This window comes from Bacillus rossius, chromosome 10 (genome assembly GCF_032445375.1).
Source record: "Bacillus rossius redtenbacheri isolate Brsri chromosome 10, Brsri_v3, whole genome shotgun sequence".
NCBI classification, from domain to species: domain Eukaryota; kingdom Metazoa; phylum Arthropoda; class Insecta; order Phasmatodea; family Bacillidae; genus Bacillus; species Bacillus rossius.
In genome coordinates, this window is record NC_086337.1 from 3,725,540 (window position 1) to 3,752,480 (window position 26,941).

The 26,941-nt window shown below is 37.8% G+C and overlaps 1 protein-coding gene across 5 annotated transcripts in view; it reads right to left on the bottom strand.

Moving 5' to 3' along the window:
• Nucleotides 1–625: 625 nt before the first annotated feature.
• The window catches only part of LOC134535721 (zinc finger protein 316-like), a 75,842-nt gene continuing 49,526 nt past the window's right edge, over nucleotides 626–26,941 (bottom strand). For 3 of the 5 annotated variants that reach the window (XM_063374931.1, XM_063374929.1, XM_063374932.1), the window contains 2 exons: nucleotides 15,337–15,495; nucleotides 626–5,978 (listed from right to left, as the gene is read on the bottom strand). In XM_063374931.1, the coding sequence (XP_063231001.1) occupies nucleotides 5,034–5,978; nucleotides 15,337–15,495 (1,104 nt within the window). In that variant the 3' untranslated portion in view covers nucleotides 626–5,033. Of the gene's footprint in view, nucleotides 5,979–15,336; nucleotides 15,496–20,024; nucleotides 22,487–26,941 lie in introns of those variants that run through there. The other 2 variants (XM_063374933.1, XM_063374930.1) reach the window with 2 other exon arrangements.

The window sequence follows — 26,941 nt, forward strand, 5'->3', positions numbered from 1 at the left end:
TTCCTCATCCAATCCGCTGTTGGAAGATCACCAGCACCACTTACATGCTTCTGCATCCATGCAGTCAGCTTGCTGTTGTCAAGTTTCTCAAGAGGAATACCTGCAGCTACAAAGGCTTCAACAGTTTCGAGAACAAAATCTTCCTTTTTTTTTTTGCGCATATTTGAGCCACTCCTGCTTCTGGGATAGAAAGCTGTCGTTTCAAAGTGCATGGGGATCGTTTAGCTTTTACATGTTTGTCGCTAATTATGTGCTTCTTTACCGTGTCCTTACGTTCATGCTCCAAACGGCAATTACAATATTTACAGAAAAGTATTTTTCCGTCACTGACATATAATCCCTCATTCTTAAACTCGTCAGCACGTGATGCCGCAGTAGCTTTATTTTTCGGCATGATTAAGAAATTTAGCTTTCATTTATGCACGTCATTTGTAAACAAAGCCCGGAGGTACCAAAAACTAGTATTTACTGAAGTTTTAGCGAAAAAATTAGTGGTGCACCGATATTACTTTACCGATTACCGATTATGAGAGCAATAATCGGCAGATACCGATTCATTTACCGATTATAATGAAATTTTTTTAAGTGTAATAATGCACACAAAAATTTTTATTCCCATGTGAATTTAATAACAAGATTAGGTAAAATCGAGAATACAGTTATAATAACAGTATAAAAATATAGGTAAATATGTATTGTACGGATTAGCGCCAAAAAAAATCGTACAAATATGAAATAACTTTCATTATATGCTATCTTACGTCCTCTTTACAGAACCGCCTGCGGAGATAAAAAATTCCAATTAATTTAGGAGATATAGAATTTTTTAATCTTCTTTTTTGGCGATTTTTTTAAAAAAAAAATTAAAAATCCGAAAATACCTTTATTCTGTGCTCTTAAACTTCCTCTTTTCATTAAACCCGGCTGAGATAAGAAATTCCAAATACTTTTGGAGATATCGAATTTTTTAATTTTCATCCTGTGCACTCATGCGGCAATAACGGTTCCTTGTTTACAAGTATGATTTTTTTTTTTTTGCGATGTTCCCGAACGGATTAACCTAAGATGCACATAAAGTTCTGCCATTCCCGATTACACCCGAACAATTCACCTTCGGCCAACCTCGGGTTTATTTATTAATATTTATATTTCTCTGTTTATTTTAATGTAGCTATACTAACCTAACTAACCATCCAAAGGGTTTTAAAGTGTTTTAATGTAGCTAACCTATCCGACCACTTTTAATATTTCAATTCATTTTTCCTGCGCAAAAATAAATAAATCCCGAGGTTGGCCGAAGGTGAATATTCGGGTGTAATCGGGAATGGCAGAACTTTATGTGGATCTTAGGACTCTCACATGAACGAATACATCATGTAAAAAGAAACTTGTGTGAGTTTATTCTGTTCATCCTTTGTCCTGGTTTGATAGGTCAGGTCAGCTACGGTCAGCTACATTATAAATACTTTAAAACTAAACAACCAATAAAATTAATTTTATTATTTTTAATGTCCGTTCAGTTTCAAAGTATTTACAATGTAGCTGACCTGACCTAATCTACCTTTGTCCCATTTTGTTAGGTCAGGTCAGTTACATTATAAATACTTAAAACTATACAACATGTGAAATAAATTGATATTATTTTTAATTTCCGTTTATTTTGAAATATTTATAATGTAACTAACCTTACCTAATGGAAAATTTCTGTTATTTAGACATTCACGCGCACACGGCAAAATATAAAATGGCGACGGTCAAATTATTACACACATCTGGTATAGCAAAATAAGAACGACCATATCTCCAAAAGTATTTGGAATTTTTTATCTCCGCAGGCGGTTATGAAAAGAGGACGTTAAAGAGCATATAATGAAAGTTATTTCATATTTGTACGATTTTTTTTGGCGCTAATCCGTACACTACATATTTACCCTTGAACTACAGTCTAACAATTGTAATTTACAATGGGTAAGTTTTTGTTGCGGAAAACTAGCATTATTATTGACTATCACATAAGGTTACATCAAGAAATTACCGTTTAACAATGTAAACATGCTGCTTTATTTTGTTCACTTGAGTTTATAGAAAAATGTTTCCACAATTCACTTTTTTTCTCCCTAGTCGCCATCTCACTATAATTATATAAAAATGACTAAAAACCAATACTAGCACATGTGATTTTATTTATGTTGACTGAATATATAAAATTATAAATACTTTTTCACTTTTCACGTCATACAAATAACAAACGGATAATGTTACCAAAGACGCCCATAACGAGTTTGTAAAACGCAGTGATAAAAACTAGAAGGTATCGGGACCACGATTTTGAACCGCTACTACGACTCGAAAAGATCGATTGTCATAGAATCCACTGCAACTGTTTGTGGTATTTTGATTGTGTGCCATATATTTTACGTCTCTGGCTATAGGTAATGTACAAGGCCACGAAACAAAAGACTAAACGTAAATAAACGTGTAGTAAAAATGTCTTTTATTGTTCGAGGCAATAAGATTTATTAAACTTAACGAAATATCTGTAATTATGATATGACGGAGTTAGATGAATTTTGTAATATATACAAATATTACCGTATTTCATTCTAAAAATTGTGTAACAAAATATTACACGGTAAAAACCTACTTAATTACGCCGGGATGTAAATAATCGGCAAAGTAATCGTTAAGATAATTTCCAATTACGATTAATCGTTAAGAACCCATAATCGCCGATTACGATTCATCGGTATCCGCATCGGTGCACCACTAGAAAAAATAAACCGCGGGAAGCCTACTGTTTACAGGCGAGAGAGCCATATACTCAACCCGAAGTAAAAGGTTAGGTTATGTCAGGTCAGTGAAATAAATGTTTTTATTTATTTTCCGGGAGGGTTGGGTAGGTAAGCGTTATTTAAAATATTTAATGACCGTAAAATAAATAAATCCTTGCAATATGGTGCTTTTTCATTAGCGATCGGAAAACTTTGATTATGTTACGATTTTGGCACTCTCGCCTGTGAAGTGTGAAATGAAAATGAAGGCTTCACGGTAAACTGCTTATTCAACAAGCACACAAAATTGCGTTACAGTGAAATTTCATTAAATATTAAGTGATCATTAAATATCAATGTTCGCTTTTATTTTATTTTCATATGTATTTATTTAATGAATGCAGTTTTTTTTCACGTGTATTTTTCAAAGGATACAGCAAACAAGGCGCTGAGATTTTTCACGTTGTTGTGTTTGTTAACTTGATAATTTTAAGTTTACGATCGTCAGTTGTTAATATTGCGTGATCTCTAGTGGCTAGATGCGTTTAAAAACCCTAACCTAACTCCGATAACGATCTTTTTTTGTTCGTGAAATCGTCAATTTTTGTGATATCTTGTAATTTTTTAAGATGAATAATTAACGCATTAAATAACCACCACACTGCAGTTGGACGACGACCATTTCTTCTACAAACAGATACAGAATTTTTGTCAATCAACCAATAGTCGGTAGTTAACGATTTAAATCAATATTGAGGTGTTTATTTGTGGTTAGAAAACATTTCACATTTTTCGCGGTTTGGGATGAATTTCGCGTGAAAATTCGCGATTTCGCATAAAACCATATAATCTTGGCTCTAAAGATGGCGTCTTTCAGTTTATTAGCATTTCGAATATTACGCGTTTGGCAAACTGCTTATTGTTGCTCTTGTTAATTTTCAAGACAAATTAAAACCTAAAAATACGGCAAAGATCAAAGACTATATAAGAGAAAGATCCTAACAAAGATGTTAACATTCGCCAAACTTAAAAATAAATTCATTAAAAATAATATTCAACATTGAGTTCTTTATTTAGTCAGAGATTTGTTTTAAACCGTTTATGGACGAGTGTTGAATTTACATTAATGTTTATAATATGTATTTTATTTTTTTGATGTCTTTGTACTTTGTTCGTTTAATATGTAAACGAAGATGTTACAGGACGTATGTATACATAATGTATTTTTATAATATAAAAATTAGTACGACGAAGGTTTTTACTATTTAAAAAAAAAAATTTCCCGATGTATTATCCCGAGGAGAAAAATTATTTTCCCGAAGTTCGGGAATGGTTTTTTTCCCAACTTTTATCTTGAATTTCGGGATCCCGTCCACTCCTAATCATAAGTCATTAATCATTCTTGAACTCCATTGAGGTATTATATCTAACTTATTTCCTACCGCCTTCAACCTTATAGATGGCTATTTTGAAAGATGCAGTAAGTAAAATTCTTGATATTAAGTCTTATACTCATTGTTCGTCAAGGCCCCTTCACTGTGGGTATTGCCCAACGTACAATAATGCCACATTTTGAACTGTAAAAAACTCTCCCACAAAGGAAAGAAAAAATTGCTGGCGAATGTGACCTTCGGCATGATTGGAATGGAAATTCTTTCCTAGGAGTCATCTTCACTTCTGAAAATTTGTTTACTTCACCATCAGCATACCCGTCCCTATAAAAGAAGCGTCTGATATATTTTTGTCAGCCTCACCATAATTCAAATAAAGAAAAATGTTTCTGTTACATTGACACCAATTTACACTAAATATCCTTATTCTTAGACTATTCTTAGTCTTTATTTGCTGCAAATATTTCATCATCTGTTTCTTAATTACAATATAAATCCACAATAAAAGAATCCAAATCAGAACATGCACTTCTTTTACATTTTTTACTTATACATGAATCTACAGTTCTTGTATTCATTTCCATTATTGTTTCACATTTCAGTTTTTGGCTAGGAAAAGGTGTCTGGTGCACGCGCTCTTAAGATAGATGCATATTTACTGAGTTAACACCTCAAAATAATTACTTTGAAAATGAAAACAACATAAACATGTACAAAGTAGCTTGGCTTCTGGGTTGGAGCCGTGTCCTTGGCGAATAATCCACCGACGATTCGGTCGACATTGCAGTCGCCATCATCAGGGAGCCAAGGACGAAGCCAAGCTCCTTCAGACATGTATACTTGTGGAGTGGCAGGTGAACCTGGCCGCCGCTCAGTGGTGGGGCAGTGCTCCGGCCTGCAGACTGGAGAAGGTGGGCAGAGCGATGGTCTCCGAGTCGGGGCCGCCCGCCTCGTCCATGAACAGCAAGGCATCGTGGCCGAAGTGGGCGAACAGTTCCGAGTCCCCGCTCTTCGCCTTGTCGCTGCCGCCGGCCACCGAGAACTGCCCGGTCGCAGCGCCGAAGGGAGGCGGGGCGTACTGCCCGGGCCCGGGCTCGGGCGCGCGGAACGACGCGGCGTCCTCCTCCTCGTGCTTGCGGCGGTGCAGGTTGAGGTTGCCCGACTGCGAGAAGAGCTTCCCGCAGCGCGCGCAGGCGTAGGGCCGGTCGCCCGTGTGGCTGCGGTAGTGCCTGCGCAGCTTGTAGCGCGTCACGAACCTCTTGCCGCACTTGTCGCAGCGGTGCCGGGCGACCCCCTCCGCGCCGCCGTGCACGTTCAGCACGTGCGACTGCAGCGACACCTTCAGGCGGAAGCCCCGGCCGCAGCGGCCGCACTCGTGGGGGTTCAGCCGCGCGTGGCTCAGCACGTGCAGCTTCAGGCTGGACTTCTGGCCGAAGCCACAGCCGCACACCTCGCACAGGAAGGGCTTGGCCCCGCTGTGCGTGAGCTGGTGGCGACTCAGGTGGCCGCGCGTGCGGAAGCCCTTGGAGCACACGTCGCACGCGAAGGGCCCGGGCGCGGCCCGCCGGCAGTCCTCGCACCGCGCCACCGCCCGCTCGTCGCCGGCCCGCAGGAAGTGGGGCAGCTCGGCGCGCCGGCCGCACGCGCGGCACTGGCAGATCACCGTGCCGATGCCGTGGCCCACCATGTGCAGGGTGGTGTGCTCGGCCGCGTCGATGAGCGTGCCGCACAGCGTGCACTCCAGCCGGCTGCCCGGCCCCACCATCACCGTGGGCTCCCCGGGGCCTGGGCCCTCGGCGCCGGCGCCCCCGCCCGCCTGCAACAGTGTGGTCCTGGGCTCCACACCGAGGGAACAGAGAGATGCCCAGATACCCTCTTTTATCGCATAATCCTCACACTCGCATAATCCTCGCACATATATTTTAGGCCGTCAAAATGGGGATAAAAAACACTTCTTGCTTAAACGTAGAATGTTGTTTTTGTCCCGTAATTCGATGTCGAGCGCTTTGTGTGGGTATCTTTTTCATATAAAACTATGTATTTTAAAGTAGAAATCAAATATTTATTCGGACATTACTACTTATTTAATTAAAAGGAAATACATACGAAGTTGTCTAACGTGTAAATGTTCTTTTAAAGACATTTTAAACATTATTACCTTTATCTGTTCGTTTGCGTCGTCGCGATGTACCACTTTAATAATGTAGAAAGCGCTAGTTGGCATCATTCGTGTTTGGTTATGTTGCTTCCCGTATAGAGCGCGCACACGTAGTCAAATATCTATATCTCGCCGAGTCATGCAACACGCGCTCTCTGTCACCTACTGAGTTAACTACATTTGATGGCCTGCACTCTTTCATGGCAAGTGCGTATTACGACAATAGTTATGCATTAATTCACGTTCCTGTCACAGTTTTGGTTTATCTATTTAAAGTCAAGGTTTTTGTTGCATGACTTATTAATTTCAATTGTTTGGCGTACTCTTTTAAACTTCACTTTTTAAATAAACGTACTTTTCATGAATGGGTTTTGTTTTCATGAATAAGTTTATCTAACAATTTTTTTTTTCTCGCATAATCGTAGCACCCCTACGTTTAAAACTTGATTTTAGAATAAAATGTGCGACGATAATGCAAGAAAACACGGTACTTTCATTCTGAATCTATGTTGTTTTTGCAATATTTTTTTTACTTTAAATAAATTATTATTGAACCTAAATAATTTCAAATGAAAAAAAGGGGGTGCGGCGTTCGTCCTAAAATCGTTAGTCCTAAAGCGTTTATCCTAATTTCGTTTGTACTAAAAATTAGAAATTTCACAGATGAAGGATGAAATTCTGCAGGAGTTAGGGAATACAGAGGGTAAACTTGAGAAGGTACAAACCAATGTAAACAAAGAAATTCACACTTGTAAACAGAGGGTTGAGAGCTGTGAATCACAAGTGGAAAGGAAACCAACTAATGTAGAAATTTGTGAAAATGAATTAAGGGTGTCCAAAGAAAATGTTGAATTTATTGGTAATGATGTACATGAACATGTAAACATTGGAAACAATGAGTTTGTGTGAAATCACTGGATTTAATAGCAGTAATAAATAATCTTTCATTTGACATTTCAGTACCAGTTTAAAGTAAATTGTTTATTTGAAGCAACGAACCTTTTCTGTCTGTTCTGTCTACGATCTGAATCAGTTTTGTGGTTAGAGGATGGCTGCCTTTGTGGGAATGTGAATTTTCGGTAAATAATGTTAAAAATCAGTAAAATCTGTCATTGTTCTAGAGACATAATTTTCATAATCTTTCATTTACAGCAAACGGATTTACAAAATATGAACAGTATTTTCGATTCCAACAAATTCGAGTCTTTTTATGTATATGCAATTGAGAACAATTGTTCAGCTAGCTGGAAGGTGTGGGTTGGTACGTGTGGCACACTAGCACACTAGCACACTAGCACACTAGCACACTAGCACACTAGCACACTAGCGTGACACGGTTCACATTTCTGCACGTCTGGGAACTGAAATCTTCTAAATTGTCAAGTGAACTTTTCGGCAAAGTTGTCTAACTTCACTCTTGTGTACCGCCTATCTGCGCACGGTACTTTCGTCATTTGTTGTGCAATGGGCATCTGGAGAAGGAAGCTGTCAGGTGAGACGTCCGTGCATTAGGATATCGTCGGCAGCAAGACAGAGGTAAACAACATGTAAACAGCAACATGACTGTAAACATCGCCAGCTTCATGCTTCGAAATCATCACATCGCACAGAAACTGCAAGTTAAAATTGGTTTTATTTCGAACACATCAGATATTAAGGTTGTCCTTCATTTTAAATTACTGTAATATAATTGGTAAACAAGAATATTTTGTTTATCAGTGAGATTTGTACCTGGTAAAAAAATTAATTAAGTATTTTTTATAAATACAAATTTTAAAAAATGAATATATTGCTGCCATTAACCGTTGAGGTTATGTGAAGGTTTAAAGTATTTTATTTTTGCTATTGATGAAAGTGTGAATGATTTTGTGGTTAGCCGATGTCGACTAGCGACTCAAAGGGATTTTAGTGGAGCGTATATGCCTTTGGCAGCTCAGGATAGATAATTCGGAATTTTTATAATCAAGGTACCGTCAGTTGGGGTAACATTGGCCCTTTGAGGGTAACTTTGGCCCAAGACAAAAAACATGTTAAACTATGTTACAACTCTTCTAAATATTTATTAGATGTGATGATACATATGTTACATATGTATCATCACATCTAATATGTTACATATGTATCATCACATCTAATAAATATTTTAAAGAGTTGTAACATGGTTTAACATGTTTTTTGTCTTGGGCCAAAGTTACCCTCAAAGGGCCAATGTTACCCCAACTGACGGTAATAAATAAATTTTGGTTGATATATATAATTTAATATTTAATATAATGCTTATATTTAAATATTTAATTTGGCTTCTCAGCTATATTTGTGAATTTAAATAATTTTAAGTCCATAATGCAAATTAATAGGACATAATAATTTTTATTTTATTTTTGCTAGATGATAATTTGTTTATATTTGGAGACTAGTAACTTATATTGTGTGTTGCCTGATGGGGAAGGGAAGGGGGGTGCACACCAATGCCTTGTCTACAACCCAACTGACTTCAACAGTGAAATACTTACCAGTTAAATCATTTTACATTTCCAACTTCATTTTTTTTTTTTTAGTTTTGTGAATTTTATTCTGGATGAACTACATAAATGTTAGGCTATGATGTTTTTTTGTATTGAATCTAGTTGAGTTTAAAAGATATGAATATTTAGCAATAAATAAGATATGTGAATATAGGAGATGACATTTCCTTCCATGAGCTTGGAGGATAAGACAGTCCCTCTGCAGTGTTGCCACGGGCCCAACACGTCTCAAACAACAAACACAACTTCTCTGTTCTCTTGTAATTGTAACCACTTTCAAATGAAATACCTTTAACTCCTCATTCCTGTGAAGCAGCTTGGACCGCGGCTACGCCCTCCCAGCCCGATGTGCCTCAGCCCCCTCCCTCCGTCTCCCTCTCCTTCGAACCCCCGGCCAGCCCTGCAATCACCTCATTTCATTGTCATTTTTACTTCATATCTCTATCTGAGTCCCTTAAGCACAACTATGTTTGCAGGCAGCAAGTAAGGACGAAGCAGTGCCCAGAGCCAACTTCGGAATGCACCCTTAAGTGGGCAGCTTATTTTTGAACCTCAATGATTATTATTAACACATGTGAATGCTTGTAATGCTTAATAATTAGTTGTAATCCTTTACTAAGAACTTGGAGGGTTGTTCTCTCACGTGAAGTAACCGTCAAGTAACGGTACTGACACCCGGACTGCAGGACGCATCACCGTGCCTCCAGGACTTCACTGATAAGCTAACACCCGTCCTCTTCATTGTTACTTCCACCTTTAGTGTTCTGTCTGCAACTTTACAACGACACTGCCTTCTAGACCCCTGATCCACCGTCAGCCGATTATATTGCCCTTGGCATTTTTATTTGGTATTTGAAGAGGGAGAGAACTACATGTAGCAATACCATCTTGACTTCAGCCGTGAATGCTCTGTTGTGTGACCACGTGTTCCCGATGTACAGAGTCTTAAGGCATGTGGGACACATAAAGAGCCCACCGACAATGGCGACGTGCGTCATTCCGTGTGAGATTAACAAACTAAAATAAAAAAATTTACTTAACCACCTCAATATTTGATGAAATTTGGGTGAAGATTGTCCTCATAGAGACTAATAAAAATGCCAATTTTTTTTTTTTCAAATATATTAAACGGTTTCAAAATTACAGCTATATAAAGTTTCCCAAAATCTGTCAAAAAAAAACGTAACCAACATATTTTGAAATCACCATAACTTTTCTACTAATTGAGGTAGATGGATGGGAGTGGTGTCATTTTACTCAGTTTTAAATGCTCTTTCTTTTGATGTACAACACAACATACTTTATTTAAAAAAGTGATTTTGAGAAATCAAATTCAAAAATTTGATTTTGATTTTCTCAAAAAATTCATTATTGAAGAATTTTAAAATTCCTATTAATAGTTTAAACTTTTGATGATTCTCAAAATTTCAAAGTGAGAGGCTAATGGTTTCATAGATAAATAATAATTAAAAAAAAAGGGTACTACAGATTTCTTCACTATATTACATTAATCATGAACTTAAAATTAAATTTTAAACACTTACATCTTAGGCAAAAGTTATTCAGAACTCCATGATTTGTGAAGTTTTTATGGCTTCATCTTCTTCATTCTTCTCCAACACATATGCCAGCCACCACTATTGGTCATATACAGCGGTTATATATCCACTAACTTCTGTCATTTGTAGTTTTTCAGGGCATTTTTGGATGGTCACTGTTTCCTCTGTGTATCTTCAGAGTATAATTTACACATATCTTTGATACACTTGAATTACAGGTATATAAGCATGATGTTGATGTGTTCCCTTAATAGTTGCTGCTTGGCTAAAATGTTTACCTATTCAGAAATTTCTCAGACTCGACATACTCATCTTGTGTGGATGTGAAATTAATTCCAGATAAATTTTCAACTGCCCATTCATAAAGTGGGACAGGTGTTAAAACATGGATGCTGTAGGCGTGCTCTTGCAGCAAGTCTCTTCACTCAGCCCCAACTCCATCGCACGGTCCTTCCATGCCATTCTGCCCCTGCACCAAAGTCTTGCTTGTGACAACATAAGTTGATGAAGTTTTTCTTATTTTTATATTGTGCAGCGCATCCATCTGAGAAATAGAAAAAAAATTTTAGCACTGATTGAAACTTTGTCATCATGAATTCGCCAAGTTTGTTTCTGGAATGTATACACATAAACAGTGCTGTGCTCCAAACATGGTGACATGCTTAAGTTCATTATTCTCTCTGTAAGAAATCACAGACGGGTGTATTGTCACACGATCACTTGCCCAGTGGAAACTTTGAGCTTCGTCCTGAACGATAACATTATAGTTTTCAGAGAAATCTAGGTTTACTACAAACTAGACTCTTTAATAATTTTCTTTTTGTCAATAATCAATTATGAGTGCTGCTTTGCAATAAAATCATGCTTTTTTTAAATGGTCAGTTTGTCACAGAAAATATTTATAAAATCCTAATTAGATTTCTGTAAAGTTTCGAGACTGCAATGATAAGTGACATTTTCTATAAGATTTTATTCAAAAACCTCTTCAATGATTTTGCGAATTGGGGCAACACCTGGGCATTCTGTACATTCACTTGTATAGCAATTAATGTTTGGTGGATTACACAGAATTTTTGCCAAACTGTGTTTATAAGTATTTGGTTGTCAATTTGTCGAAGCTCGTAATTTCATATTTTCTATCATTTTCTTCAAGTTATGGTGGATTGTGCATACAGACTGAATGAGTACCACTTTGGCCTGCCAGTATGCAATGTCTTGGTCTCAGCTCAGCAAATTTTGAAAAACCTATTGTAATATCTGAGAATCTTTCCTTAAACAATAAGTAAGCTTTTGAAATAGCTTTTCCGGGCTTTGGGCTAAGGCTTTCTAAAATACCCTATTCTTTATATATTTTTTTTTTTTTTTTGCCTGTCTCACCAATTAATTTGGTGCATTAAATTCCCAAATTATTTTTATAATGCGCCATTTACCTGGGAGACATGTAAGAATCATTAACTTCTTAACTCTATTTGTTGATGTAGAAAAGTTATCTTCGAAGTTTTGTAAAACTGACTCATTTATATTCTCATAATCACTAGATGAATCTTCAACTGCTAAAAAGAGTTTACGCTTCAATGCCGAGTTTATATTTTTTTCTTTCTCTGTAGAATAATGCATAGGGTGAATTTTTTTAACATTAATAGGAGACTCTTCTAGTTCAGCTATTGAAGTATTCAATTGTTCAGTTACAATTTTTGGATGTAAAGAAAAGGATGTGTCATGTGATTGAGAACTGTATTTCTCACTAGTTTTGATTGGCCAGAGGGGTCAGGTTGATTAGTATTGTCTACCTTTAAATTTCCAATTTCTTTCCTACAATAATCACAAATTTTGGCTTCTTAAGGTATTTCAGGATATAAACTTAACATCCAAGATGTTACATTCCTCAGTCTCTTTATACCCCTAATTGTGTGATTAGTTTTGTTTAGCGGGTTAAAACAATTTAATTTAATGATTTGTTTTTGCTTACCATTGTCTGTTTTAAAACATTTTTTAAAATTTTAGAAAATGACCATTTCACTAACATAATATAGGCCTAGCTTATTGTATTTTCATTGTGTTTTTCAAGAGCTTTAATAAATGTTTATCATGTAGTACTTACAAAATAATATTCTTGTAAACACTCACTTAATATAATGTTACCGGTCCCGGTAACTTTCTTCAGTGTTTAGTTAGTCTTTATTTTTCTGTTTAATTAGAAAATATTCATTTTTATTGGTTTTGGCCATTTTTGTTAAGTAATGTCGTTAGGATGCTAAAATGAAACTGAAATTGTTTGCTAAATGGACGCCAAGTGTTGAGCGGGTACTGGGTGTGCCGAGCAATCCCGAGGACGGTCGAAGGCGCACGACGATGACGTGGCGGAGTGGCGCGCAGAGCGGTGGCGCGCGAGCCTGGGAGACGGGACTTGCGAGCCGGCGAGCCGGCGACGGCGACAGCAACATGGACCGCGAAAAGGAAAGTACTCTATACCTTATTAATATTAGTCGTCAGAAGTGTACATACGTAGAACTTCAAACAATCTATGGAAAAAAAGTTCTGATATTTTCCATTGTTCACGGACGTGTGTTTTAACCTCAATTTTGAGTGTGAGTTGTTTTGTAATATGACTGCGAAACGTAAACGCAACGACCTTACATTGCAAGTTAAAGTTAAAATTATCGAAGAAGTAGATAATGGAAAGAGAACGAAAACTGAAATTGAAGTTTGTATTATGATTTATTGTGTAAGTGTTGCATTGTGTTTGTTTTCTTCAGTGTTTACAAATTGTTATGCATGTAGAAGCCAGCTTATACTACCAACAGTGTAAATAATTTTCTTTATGGTTGTAAATATAGGCATTTAAAGTTCAATCAATTTTTTTTGTCATGATATTCCAATAGTTTGGTAAATACAAACCCTCGTTATTACAAAGTGCTAGAATTATGGTCCCTTCATGTTTGTAATAATGAGGTTTGACTGTACTTTTAAACACCTACATTATGTATTGACGTCCTACTCATACCAACTGCACATGCAGACAGAAGAGAGAACTCAACTTGACTGTGAGGCTCTCAGCTCATGACCTACCAGCTACCACTATTACACTATTAGTCACCTGTCATGTCACCACTTGAAGAGTCATCTAGAACAGCTGCTGGTCTCCTTACATTTTCATATAAAATGGATTATAAATTACGTATAAAAAATTATTTTCAACTTAACTAAAAAAATATATATTATTTTGTGAATAGCTAAATTGTTGTCTTAGAGGCAACACTCCTATGTACATAATTAATTATGGTAATAATCAGCATTGTAAATAACTTAAGTTATGGTACATAGTGTTAAACTGAAACAAAACCTTATAAAGCACCCTTTTTTAAAATTATTATTTAACTATGAACCCATTAGCCTCCCACTTGGAAATTTTTAGAATCACTTACCAAAAGTATAAACTTTTATAGGAATTTTTTAAAAAATTTCAATAATGCACTTTTTGAGTAAATCAAAATTATGAATTTGATTTCTCAAAAACACTTTTTATAACAAAGTATTTTGTGTTTTACATCAAAAGAAAGAGCATTTAAAACTCAGTAAAATGACACAACTCCCATCTCTCTAGATAAATTAGGATAAAAACAATGGTGATCTCAAAATATGTGGGTTAAGTTTTTTTTGGCGGATTTTGGGGAACTTTACATAGCCGTAATTTTGAAACCATTTGAGATATTTGAAAAAAAAATTGTAATTTTTCTTAATCTTCATGAGGACAAGCATCATACCAAGGTGGCCAGGTTCACACCCTGGTAACTGAGAGCGAGCGGACAGGGCAGACAGGGGCGCCCCTGAGGGACCACCTGCACCAATCACGTGCTGGCTCCCACGGCTAGCTTTCACATCCGTAAATTAACTGCGACAACATTTTAACTAGAGTGCTACATCACGTCATTTCAAACCAACTCCTACTTCACTTTAACATCTCAAATTAAAAGGTAAAATAATTTAAATTAAAATTCTCGTAACTAATGGCCTTAAAATTACCTAAAACTAAAATAAAATTATTTAAATTAAGCATAACAAACATGTATGTAAATTAAAAGTAAATAAAAACTAAACTAAACTAAAAATTAAACTTGTAACTATGTGATACTAACATAACTATATCTTATCTGTTACCATTATATTTCAAGCCAGCTTATCAAAAAGTAACTCCAAACAATTATCATCAATTATCAAAACAAAGGGCAAACATAAACTCCCAATTTTGCATCCACTCAGTAGAGAAAAACAGGCTGCAAGAGGTAACTTCTGCACCAACAGAATCTTAAGTTTCGTCATCCTTTACTGATCATTTTCTGAGGTAAATTCAACCAATTTAAAACTAAGAAATAAAAATTAATTAGAAATAACTTAACAGTACTTCAAAACCAAAGTAGGCTACGTTTATTTAAAAAGCCTAAAGTTTAAAAATCAGTCTTTTTAAATTGATAATCTTTACACATTACAGTTAAAGGTCTGAATCTAATTCATAATCATAAACATAAAGCATTGACTTATGTGATTATAAATACTAAACAACCACAAATGGAGAGAGCTTCACCAAACTCTGCCCTAATGCGTCCGACACTTTATGTAAGGTTATTTTCAAGCAATTAGATAAGACTATTCTGTACTCACATTTTTCAAGAAGACGAGCCTTTCTCAAGCCAAGACTTGAACACTTACACTCGAACCTGTCCTGCTTTTGGTGCTTGAACTGAACTTTACATTCCCGATTCTTGCAACTGAAAACTTGTAGCTTCCGAATCAAACTATCCAACATATCCTTGTCAGCTAAAAAAACCTTGTGTGCCTCGTTCCAAAGCATTCCGTAAGCGGGATTGAGGCGCGCCGCGTCTGTGCCCACGCCCACAGCTGTGGAAGCACAAGTGGAGCAAGGCACACACGTACCGAGCAGCGCGCACTCACACGGACGAAGCTGCGCTTCTCCCGCTCCAGCCGCCTCTGCACCGCCTGCACCATGGCGCAGAACTCGGAGAACTGGTGCACGGTCCCCTCGCAGTCGGCGCACACGAACTGGGGCAGGTCGTCCCCTTCCAGCACGCGCACCTGCAACAGGGCACAGCCACGGCCTGGTCTGTGTCGTCCGTGCGGCGCGCTCTCCTGACCGGACCCTCGTTCTGGCTTGCACGTCTCACAGCACTAACATCTAGACATGGCACTCGCTCATTTGCCGAGTCTCACGCCACTCAGCTCTCGTGCACATCAACACACACTTGCTTTTTTATTCAGTTTAATTTCAAAAGTGTTTCAGCTAGCATGAATGTAATTAATTATGCTGTATTTGAATTTACATCCCTTTGATATATTGGCATTTTGAATTAAGACAATGACCTAAAACACTTGTTTGAAACTACATATAATGGTGACAAATAACATTACTAAAATACTAATATAAATTTTTTAGACTTTTGTTTTTTGTTGTAAAAAATGGTCTGATTCAGAATATATATATATATATATATATATATATATATATATATATATATATATATATATATATATATATATATATATATATATATATATATATATATATATATATATATATATATGAAATTGGTAAACACCACCTTCAATCAAAATAGGTTGTTCATTTTATCCTTCCGGAGCACGTAACACCATCATCACATGATGGGATCCCAGTTATAAAGACAATGATTACGAGGATAATAACTGCCCCATACAGCTTGCTGTCCAGGTTGTAACAAGTCAGGAACAACTGGGAAGCAGAGAACACGGAAGAGGGGAGGGACCAGCAACAGAGACCACACACAATGAGCGTGGGCACCATGTCAGACACTGCACACAGCATCTATATGCACGGGTGGTAGCCAGACTTGTCTCAGAGAGCAAGCAGTACGGTACCACGAGGCCGGGCAGGCTCTGGAATCTGCACTTTGTGCCAGAGTTGGCAGTAGCCGGGGAGTTTCGCAGGAAAATGGCACAGCACATAACAGGACCAAAAGACAAAAGCATATGACACTAAAACATATCAATTCAAGTAGAGAAAACATCCAGATTAACACATATAATAAACACAGAATGCACTCTGGTGCATTTACCATTACATACATAAGCACCTACTTCGATACACCGTGACACCAGTCACTTGCTGTATAGTTGGTGAGGACCTTTAAGGGCTCGTAGATATGCTTCATGGTGATGATAGCAATAAAAATGATGATGGTTGTAGTGACTAAATTCTTTAAGTCTTGTACTTTGGGGCGTTAAGTTCCATTAGTCCACTGTGTAAACTGGGCCCTGATGGAATACCTAACTACTGTTTGAAAGGATTTCAACAATTACTTTTATCTCTGTTGCAACTCATGTTTAAATGAGCTATCATCACCTTCTTCACTTTGTAACATGGTAGCAAAATGTTATCTGGTGACGGTGGTGACTAGCTGATCCAAGCCTTGCACTGTGGCTGTTGTAGCAGCGCCACTGAGGCTTCGGGCATTAGACGGAGCATGCCACCTGATTGTCCTTGCACTCTCATGGGCGCTTGAGCCCATGTCAATGGAACAGTTGGCATTTTAAAATATATCAACTACTAGGGCTGGACTGCTGTATCCTGGTGAATCGGAAAGACAGAAAGAAATTCAGCAAAACTCTGAACCAAAACTGATGGCTGTAGACCAAGATGTAAAAACAGTAAAACCCTACAAAAATCTTCAATGCTACTGTAGTGTTGTTATCTCAAAGTTTAATTTGTGTAGAATTAAAGTTGTAGATACATTGATTACTGTTTTATACTCAAGCAAATCAAATATATAAATTTATGTGAAACTATGGTGTGTGTACCTAATAAAGTGATAAAATCAAGTTTAACAACCAGATCTGGAAATTAGTACTCGGAATGAGCACCATGAACTGTCTTAAATAAATCAAATGTGATTTTATTATTTACGTATCATTGGTACTATTATGTGAACGTGCCTTCCATTCAATGGGTCATCAACAAATTACCAATATAATTATAAACTAATTAACATTTCAACTGGATGGAGTTCACATTAGGATTCCAAATATACTGTTTCTCAATTCTATGAATACCAAACACCATCTCAATCAAATATAATTCAACTGATAATCTCAAATATGTACTTATTAAGAAACATTGATTAAATAGTACATATATGTGTATGCTCAAGCTTAATTCAATGCTTGAAGAGCGGGACCTCCGAGTTTAAAGAACTCAAGTTAAAGAATACAAATCAATTAAACAGTGTATGAATAGTCTTCTTCTTGTCTTTTCCATTAACCATGGTATTGAAATTAACTTGAGATATGTTTTGCATAATGACACACCAATTCACATTTTATAAGGGATTATTACAATTCATTAATTATTATGTTTACATTAATTACAGATTATTGTAAGCTTATTGAGTAAAGTTTCTTAGAATATACAGGATGTATCAAAATTCATGTTACAACGCTTGAGGGTAGAAAGCTCTTATTATTTGCAACCATTTTTGCCAATAAACATGTTGCCGGAAACGCGTAGTTAAGCCCCTGTAGCCCCAGAAAGAGTCAGCGTAGACAACCCATTGGGCTTTGTGCAAGACAGACGATGCTGTGATGAATTACGTGTTTACGACGCCGGGCAGCGCTCGAGAGGACTGTACGATGTCGAATGCTGACTCCCGCCCCTTTTTACTTCCGTTGGTGGCGCCCTCACCTCTTTTCTTCCGTTCATGCCGTGCCATAGCTCTGCGCAGCGTGACATCGCAGTGTCGCAGTGTGTTTTGATATCACTGGTGGTCTGTCGTTGACTGTTCTGTCGTACAAGCAAACTCGTGGTGTCATTTCTTTCGCTGTGGTTCTGAAAAGGGCGACGTTTTAGTGGAGCTCAATGGAGTACACGTTTAGTGAGTACACGGACATGCTGCTTGTTTACGGGGAAGCTAGACAAAATGGACGAGCCGCCCGTCATCTGTATGAAGAACGATATCCGGGTCGTAGGATTCCAGCTCACACCATTTGCAAGACTTACTCAGCGAATGCGTGACACTGGTACATGTGCCGTCACAAGACCAAATGCTGGTGCTCCACGCATGGTTCGTACTCCCAGTTTTGAAGATGTACTTCAGAGATTTGAGGAGAGTCCGGATACAAGCACAAGGGCAGAAGGTTCCGATATGGACGCTGACAAAATGGCTGTTTGGCGAGTTCTTCATGAGCAACTCTTGTACCCGTACCATCTTCAAAAAGTGCAACACATGGGTCCGGCGGTCTATCCTCTTCGCATGACCTTTTCTTGTTGGTACATTCGAAGAGTATTGAGGAACCCCGAGTTAGCGGTTTTATTCGGCGATGAAGCCAAGTTCACTCAAGACGCTATTCTCAATTCGCACAACAGTCATGTTTGGAATGATGTCAATCCGCATGCAACGTGTGTTACAGCTCACCAGGAATGTTTTTCAGTTAATGTGTGGGCCGGTATTGTTGACGGCGTACTCATCGGGCCTTTTTTTCTTCTGCCACGACTTACCGGTGCCGGATACCTCCACTTCCTTCAGAACGAACTACCAGGTCTTCTTGAAGAGGTTCCATTGCATGTCCGACGTGTGATGTGGTACCAACATGACGGGGCACCACCTCATTTTTCCCTGCAAGTGCGAGAGTATTTAAACCAAACATTTCCAAACAGATGGATTGGACGAGCAGGCCCTTTTGCATGGCCGCCAAGGTAACAGGACCTAACCCCGTTAGATTTCTTTCTGTGGGGTTACGTAAAAGGGCTTATCTACGCTACGCCAGTAGAAACGGTAGAAGAGCTTACACAGCAAATCATTGAAGCGTTCGAAATCATAAGGTCGACTCCACACATGCTCCAGCGTATCCGTGAAAACATGACTAGCCGTTGCCACCTCTGTGTCACTCAAGGTGGGCGTGTTTTTGAGCCGTTGCTTTAGGCTGTCACGTTGTTAAAACGTATGCAACAATTTCAGTGTTGTGACACAAAGCCGAAGCTGTGATTGATTTCAGAGTGAAATTAAAATCTGTGCCACGATTAAAAAGGTTATTTCTCTACTCGAACGCCCGCACATCCACAACATAACACTCTACAACGGGTTGCCTATGCTGACTCTTTCTGGGGCTACAGGGGCTTAACTACGCGTTTCCGGCAACATGTTTATTGGCAAAAATGGTTGCAAATAATAAGAGCTTTCTACCCTCAAGCATTGTAACATGAATTTTGATACACCCTTCTGTACGGTTACGTTGTATGGCGTACAGATATATAAACTATTTCTAAAGTATATTATTATTAATATTTATGTATTTATTTATTATTACTAATGCTATTATGGTATTTAATACTTTTATATAAGTTACATCCCAATTGAACTACTTGACCATCAAACTACGGAACTGCCATGCTACAGCCTAGCATATATAAACATTGGACTGCAAATAATACCTTCAAACCTAACCTGATTTCCTATTTCTGTGATTGTTGTAATTTCACTCCTGTTGTTTCTAATATTCTCTCACCGCAGATATTTTATGTATAATATTTTCACACTTTGTTTTTTCTGTGATTGTTAATCACCTTCATTATTTACCTGTTCTTAGCTGCAGTGATAACAACCGCAGGCTATATTTGATAACTGCATCAAGCCGATAGGCAGAAGTGCAGCCGTGTAATTAGTTATGCAAGGAGGAAGTAAGAAAAGGCGTCTCTTCGTTAGGTACTATCCCGATGCCAGCCTCAGCCAAATAATTTAATTTTATTATCTTTGAAAGATTTGTGCAATGGGAGTGCATGACTTGATGTAGGCTTTTGGACATACACCATTGCTAAGCACATGTATGTCTGCAGAAGAAAACTACAAAAAAACACAAATGACAAAAAACACAAATTAAGCAAAAATTGCTGTTGTCAGGATTTAACGCCACACAATATTCCACAACAGGAATATGGTCAACAAACAAGGAAAAAACAAAGAAAAATGGACTAACAGAACAAAAAAAAAACCACAAATGATGACAGCACAAAAATTCCGAACCCAAAAAAATTCAACACAACAGTTGAAACGAGACAAAAAATACAGCAAAACAAAAAGACGAAACAAACACAATAGTTTTCCAAAAAAACAAAAAACAAAAAGAGAAACGAAAAAACCCCCACAAATGATGACAGCACAAAAAATATTGAACCCAAAAAATTCAGCACAACATTCAAAACGAGACAAAAACACGACCAAACGAAAAGACGAAACAAACACAACAGTTTTCTAAAACAGAAACAAGCAGAATTATTTGGGTTCAATATTTTATGTGCTGTCATCATTTGTGGGGGTTTTTTCGTTTCTCTTTTTGTTTTTGTTTTTTTTGGAAAACTATTGTGTTTGTTTCGTCTTTTCGTTTTGCTGTGTTTTTTGTCTCGTTTCAACTGTTGTGTTGAATTTTAATGGGTTCGGAATTTTTGTGTTGTCATCATTTGTGGTTTTTTTTTTTCGTTCTGTTAGTCCATTTTTCTTTGTTTTTTCCTTGTTTGTTGACCATATTCCTGTTGTGGAATATTGTGTGGCGTCAAATCCTGACAACAGCAATTTTTGCTTAATTTGTGTTTTTTTGTAGTTTTCTTCTGCAGACATACATGTGCTAAGCAATGGCGTATGTCCAAAAGCCTACATCAAGTAAATTTAATTTTAATTAAGATTGTAAAAGTCAGTAATATCAGTGTCTGCAAAACAATCTATATTGTTGCAACCACGAGTGTGAGTGTTTAGAACGGGTTCCTGCTACGATGAGATAAGTTATCTTCAACTTATGTTTGAGGCTTATGCTATAAGCTAAAGTTAGCCATTTTAACATTGTAGCGTCCTCAAAACGGACTTTTATTGAAACGCCCTTGTGAACCTTTCGAACTATTCTAAAGCCATTATTATATCCTGTGTCCAGCCTGTGACCATTTTTTCATTATTAGCTGTGGCTATTGTTAACTTAATTGACTGCTTCTCATTACTCAGCATTTCCAGATTAACTGTCAAATGTGCCGAACAGCCTGAGTCAAGGAACCAGTCATTTTGATTCGCTAATGTTTGGGCTGAAAGAGCTGTGAACAAATTTCTTTCAATCTTGTCATGTGTCTTGTCAGGAGCTTGGTGTGTTGGCCTATAAGGGCTAGTGCTATAGCTGTTGGCAAAATGACCATAGCCGTTACAATTGTAGCAGCGAGGTCCCTTGTACCTTGCATCTCCAGAAGCATTCTTGTTGTGATACCGATCTCCACTACTAGAATTATAATTCACAAACTTGCGGCCTGAACTATTACGTGACCCTGAGCTATTGCTATTGTCATTGCTGTACATAGCTCCACTCTTGTGTTCTCGTTCCGTTTTCATTACCTTAACATCCTGGAGTTTTAGTCTTGATAGAATCAGCTGTGACCTTAATCCCTGAACTTTCAATCCCCATAATCATTGGTTGGTACTCGTCTGGCAGCCCTGCTAACAAGATAATTCCTACCCACTCATCACTAACAGACAGTCCAATGTTATTGAGTTTGAAGGCAGTGTTTATTACTTTATTTACAAATTCTTCTACTGTTTCACAGTCCTCGAGGCGTGTTGTTATAAGTGTTCTCAACAAACCCACACGTTTTGTCAGTCCAGTATCAGCAAAAGCCGATGCTAAGTTGTCCCATGCAGCTTAAGCTGTCTGTGCAGATTGCACATGAGCATAATTCACTGGTTCCATCAACAAAATTATTTTAGACTGTGCTTTTGTATCCTTCCTTTTGTCCGTACATTCACCAGTAACACACTCCCACAACTCAACATCTTCAAGATATGCCTGCACTGCAAACTTCCACGCATCGTAATTATCCCGCCCACTGAACTTGTCGATGGGCGGCAACTGATACAACATTTTTACGATGGCTTTGTTTATTTCTTTGTGTCACTAAATTATACACCTCCAAGAAAAATGCACGTCTCCTGGGCCCATAACCTGTTGTTCTTTACATGTTATCTGAACACAACGCCGTATGGAATACAACAATGGTGACGCCATAAAAACAAACATTTATTTACAACGTGTAATGATACCAAAATCAAAACTCCAAATTACTTTACAACACCTGCATGGGCCAGAGTAAGCCTTTGGCACAACTAAACCAATACAAACTTTCTGAATATGTATTAAGTATGAATATAATCCCAAAACGACTTGAAGAAGCATTAAGTACGTAGGGGCCACTATGGCTTAGTCCTGTGTAGTGACACAATTCTACATACCTACAAGTTGTTCAATAAATCTATATTTTTATTAGTACCAAACTTAATGTGTGTTCCTAAGAAAATGGTCAAATCAATTTCCACAATTAGCTCTGAAGACTATCACACTAAGTTTCAATTTTCTCAGAATGGGTGCCTTATATTTAAGAAACATGATAAATTATCTCAAGCGATTCAGATGCAACATTACTAATTACGTATATTTAGTGTTATTTCGGGAACAACGTATATTCCATTCAATGATTCACAAAGGTATTTGCAACAGAAAATAGAACGTATTAAGTTGTAAATAGACACAGCTTATGTCAGAAATACTAATGATTCCAAGTGTTGCACTATTCTGTCAGTACCAAAAGTACCATCACAAATAGACAATTCTTCAATTTTTAATTTCTTTAATTTCTTTAAGTTCTTTGCACGAACTGTTTTCTTTACAATAAAAAGATGAATATGTATAATTTTGCACCTCTTCCTTTTCAAAAATCATAAAGGCCTACTTAACTATCCAAGACACAACTAAACACATGAAAGTAAACAAACATTTAACACAATTGTGCCACCAATTATGATTTTTTGGCACAGTTATAGTTTTGAATTTTGAACTATCATGTTAACAGTAATTTTACAGCTTAAATTTAAACTTGTTCCGCTCACTGTACCCTGCCACTTAATCTTTGTCCTGCTGTTCCCTCGAGTCGTTCCCTTTGCGAGGCCAGCATCCAGCCTCAGTGTACGTCCGGCTCTTGAAGCTCTCCCGGTCATCGTGACCAGGGCTGCTTCTCTCTGCAGCTTCCCAGGCCAGCTCGTTTCTCAGAGCTCGTCTGAGGTGAGCACTTCCCGTCAGTTTACCTGACACCCCGGCGTGTCTCCAGGCTCAGTAGAGCTCATTCCCACCTCTCCCCTCCTCCCCTTTAGACACCAGGGCAATGACCGGCCCTTGACCTCGGTCTTTCTAAGGACTGGCCACTGGTTTTTGAATGTACCACCCCTGACCTCTGGTGGCGGAGTTGTCAACTACTTCCCCTGGGCATTCGAGTTCTTGCTATACGCTACTGCCCTATAGCGACACACACAACAAACATACACCTGTCTTTCTCTTCCGAGCCACCAGAGCGCTCCACCAGTCTTCTCCATAACACCTCTTGCTTTTGAAGTAAACTTGCATCTGCTTCGGCCACTTCACAGTAGATAGCGCTGCGATCGGGTGCCGACAGCAGTGTTGAGTTATCAAAGCCTGTATTTCTTGACCCCTCCCTCGGACGTCTTCGGAACCTTTCGGCCCTGAAGCCAAAGTATCCCCTACTTCTTTCAAGGAAAAGAGCCAGATTTAATTAAGCGCCACAGATGCCCCTGCCATACCAGGGAATTCTGGGCGCGACTTCCGAATGACAGCATTGTTCTCGGCCGTTTCCTTACTGGGAGACCAGAGCTCAGCGAGATTTGCCTCCGCTACTTAAATTAAGATGTAGTTTTTCATCAAGGGATGCTTTCCCAAATCTTGTATGAAGTTACTTTTGGGTCATTCCATGTCAGTTCATCCAACAAAAATTGAAAATGTAACCATTGTTTTTTTTAATTTTAATAAAAATTCGTTCATTTGTTTGGTGACATAAGGCCACTTAAAAACCAAAATTTTAGATTTTTATCTCAAATACTTCCTGAGAAATCAAAGGTTTCGTTGTAACCATTTTTGGCCTAAAACAGGTTGTAATGACAGCATAAATTGGTCAGTATCTGTGTTTCCTTGCTTTGTATTTCAATGTAATACCAATATTTCAGAATAAGAACAATTTTCCTTATGTAAAATTCTCTAGAGAATTCAAATTTTGCCACCAAATTGCTATATCTAGAATGGTTTTAAGTTATAACAGAATTATTAACATGACTGATGTTTCATGTATCATCTGCATCCTTTATTAAAAAATAGACTGTATCTCAAAAGGCAGACCTCACAAAAAAATGAGCTTGGTACTATGTGAAAGCAGAGGAAATTTCCTATAAGATACATTAAAAAAAAATAGTGGCTTTCTGCTGGCAACATGTAATGTACTCGATAATCGCTTACTAATGCTATATGAACACATAAAAAAATTCCCTACTATTGCCAATGAATTAGAATATACAGAGCCAATCCTCCAATTTTTGCAATTAATAAACTGCATTGCTTTTCTGATAAAGTGGCCATTCTATATCACACTTGCACAAGTCTTCTTTCTGCCAGAGCTGCTTGTTGATGGTGCCTGCAAAAGGAACCCAGCACACATCGTCTCGAGGTGAAGGCCAGTAAAAGGAAGCACTTGGACCGGCAGGGTGCATGAAGGTTACTTGAGCATCTTCTTCTGACCTATCAATGTTGTTTACAACACCAATGAACCATTTTTTGTCATACACACAAGACACATAGACACCAGTATACAGTTTTGATATTGTACCACCAGGGTCTTTGCTAGCTGCTGTAGCGAAATTGAAAACTAAGGAATATGCATTATCCTGACTTGTTTTCTTCATTCCTATTTCATACTGGGATATTGGTGAAGCATTGTGAAACCCTCTTGTGCCTGGGATTGTCTTTGCCATACTATACCGTTGTTGTAGAGTCGAACGAACGTCATCCACATCATTCTTGTCAATGTAATGAAAGATAATACCTGTTATGTGTTCATTGCAGTAGGTAAACATCTTAGACACTGATGTAATTTGGTCTTGGTATGGTCGTTGAAGACTAGCTTTTGATGTCAGTCGCTTAAAAGTTCCCCCAATTCCATCGCAAGATGATTTGCCATGGCTTGTGGCAAGAATGACCAAGAAGCTGTGAGCTGAAAATCTTGTGTGTGGTGGCACAAATTGAGGATATTCTTGCAGTTCTTGTACTGAGCAGCACAACCATCACTGAAATAATGTATGTGTTTTACATAAGGCAGGTGTCTTTTAACATATGTGACTATTTCTGACTGTGTTTTATACACCATGGAAAAATCATGATCCAAATAATTTGACAAAAAACAATGACTGCTTGTTTTCAAATTAGCATTGTCTGAATATTTGTAGTAAATGACTACTGGATGAACTGTACATTAACTATTGGTCCAATGGTATCCTTGTGCTTCATTTTGGATAACGAAGGAAAAATTTTCACTGAAATCTAATAAAGCTATAACTTCTCTTTCACTTATTTTCTCTTTCAGCTGCTTGAGGTAGTCCGATTGTTTCTTTGTGGTATAGGAATGGGGTACGAGGAGTTCTTTTTTTTTGTACTAAAATTTCCATACAGTCTTTTACACTTGAGGTAAGGGTTTGTAATTGTGTTCGGTCTGTACTGACCCACAGTTGATATTCAATCACATCATCTGGTTCACAGTCTAAAGTATGATATAGATGCTTCTTTAGAGTATCTGGAGAAGGACATTGCTCACATTGTCTTAGCATACAGGCAGGATTTAAAATGTCACATACAAGATACAAAATAAGTGAACTATACTTTTCACCTACACCAAGACAGTGAAGAAGTAATTCAACATTTTGGTGTATAGTGCACACACAGACGGAATGGGTTCCAGAAATTCCAGCTAAAACGCACCATTTAGGACGCAACATACAAAACTTTGAAAACCCTACCTTGAGAGATGGATATTTTGCCTTAAAAGAACAATACAGCTCATGCAAGTTGCATACCAAAAGTCTTTTCTGCTTGTAAACATTTTTGGATATATGTACTAACTTTATCTTTCATTCCTGGCATTTCCCTGGAAAACTCATCATCTTGATAGAAATCTTGAATGACCTGCACAGTTTCTTCAGGTAACTTCTTCCCACCTGTGGGATGAACTAATGCGCAGATTCCTTTTTCCAGTGTAAGTTGTCTTGCTTGTCTTACCATGTACTCAGAAACACCAAATTCTTGTGCTGCCTTCTGTCTGGACCATGATTGAGGGATAAGGGTAAGAATTTGTAATTTTCTTTGTCTATTCATTGTGGGCAGCTTTTGCTTTACTAAAGTTACCAAACGGTCCGAAATGGCAGCCTTTTGTTCCACTTCATGCCTCTGTAATTCTGTACTTTCACTAGTTGATGTGGCTGGAAGCTGTACATATAATACTTTAGATATTTTGTCTGCTACAGCTGATGATACCTCTTGTACTTTACGTTACCCATATTTTTCTTTTCCATGTTGTGGTACAGCATGCAGTTTTATTGGTGACTGTTGCAAATATTCCAAACTTTTGTCAAGTAAGCTACGG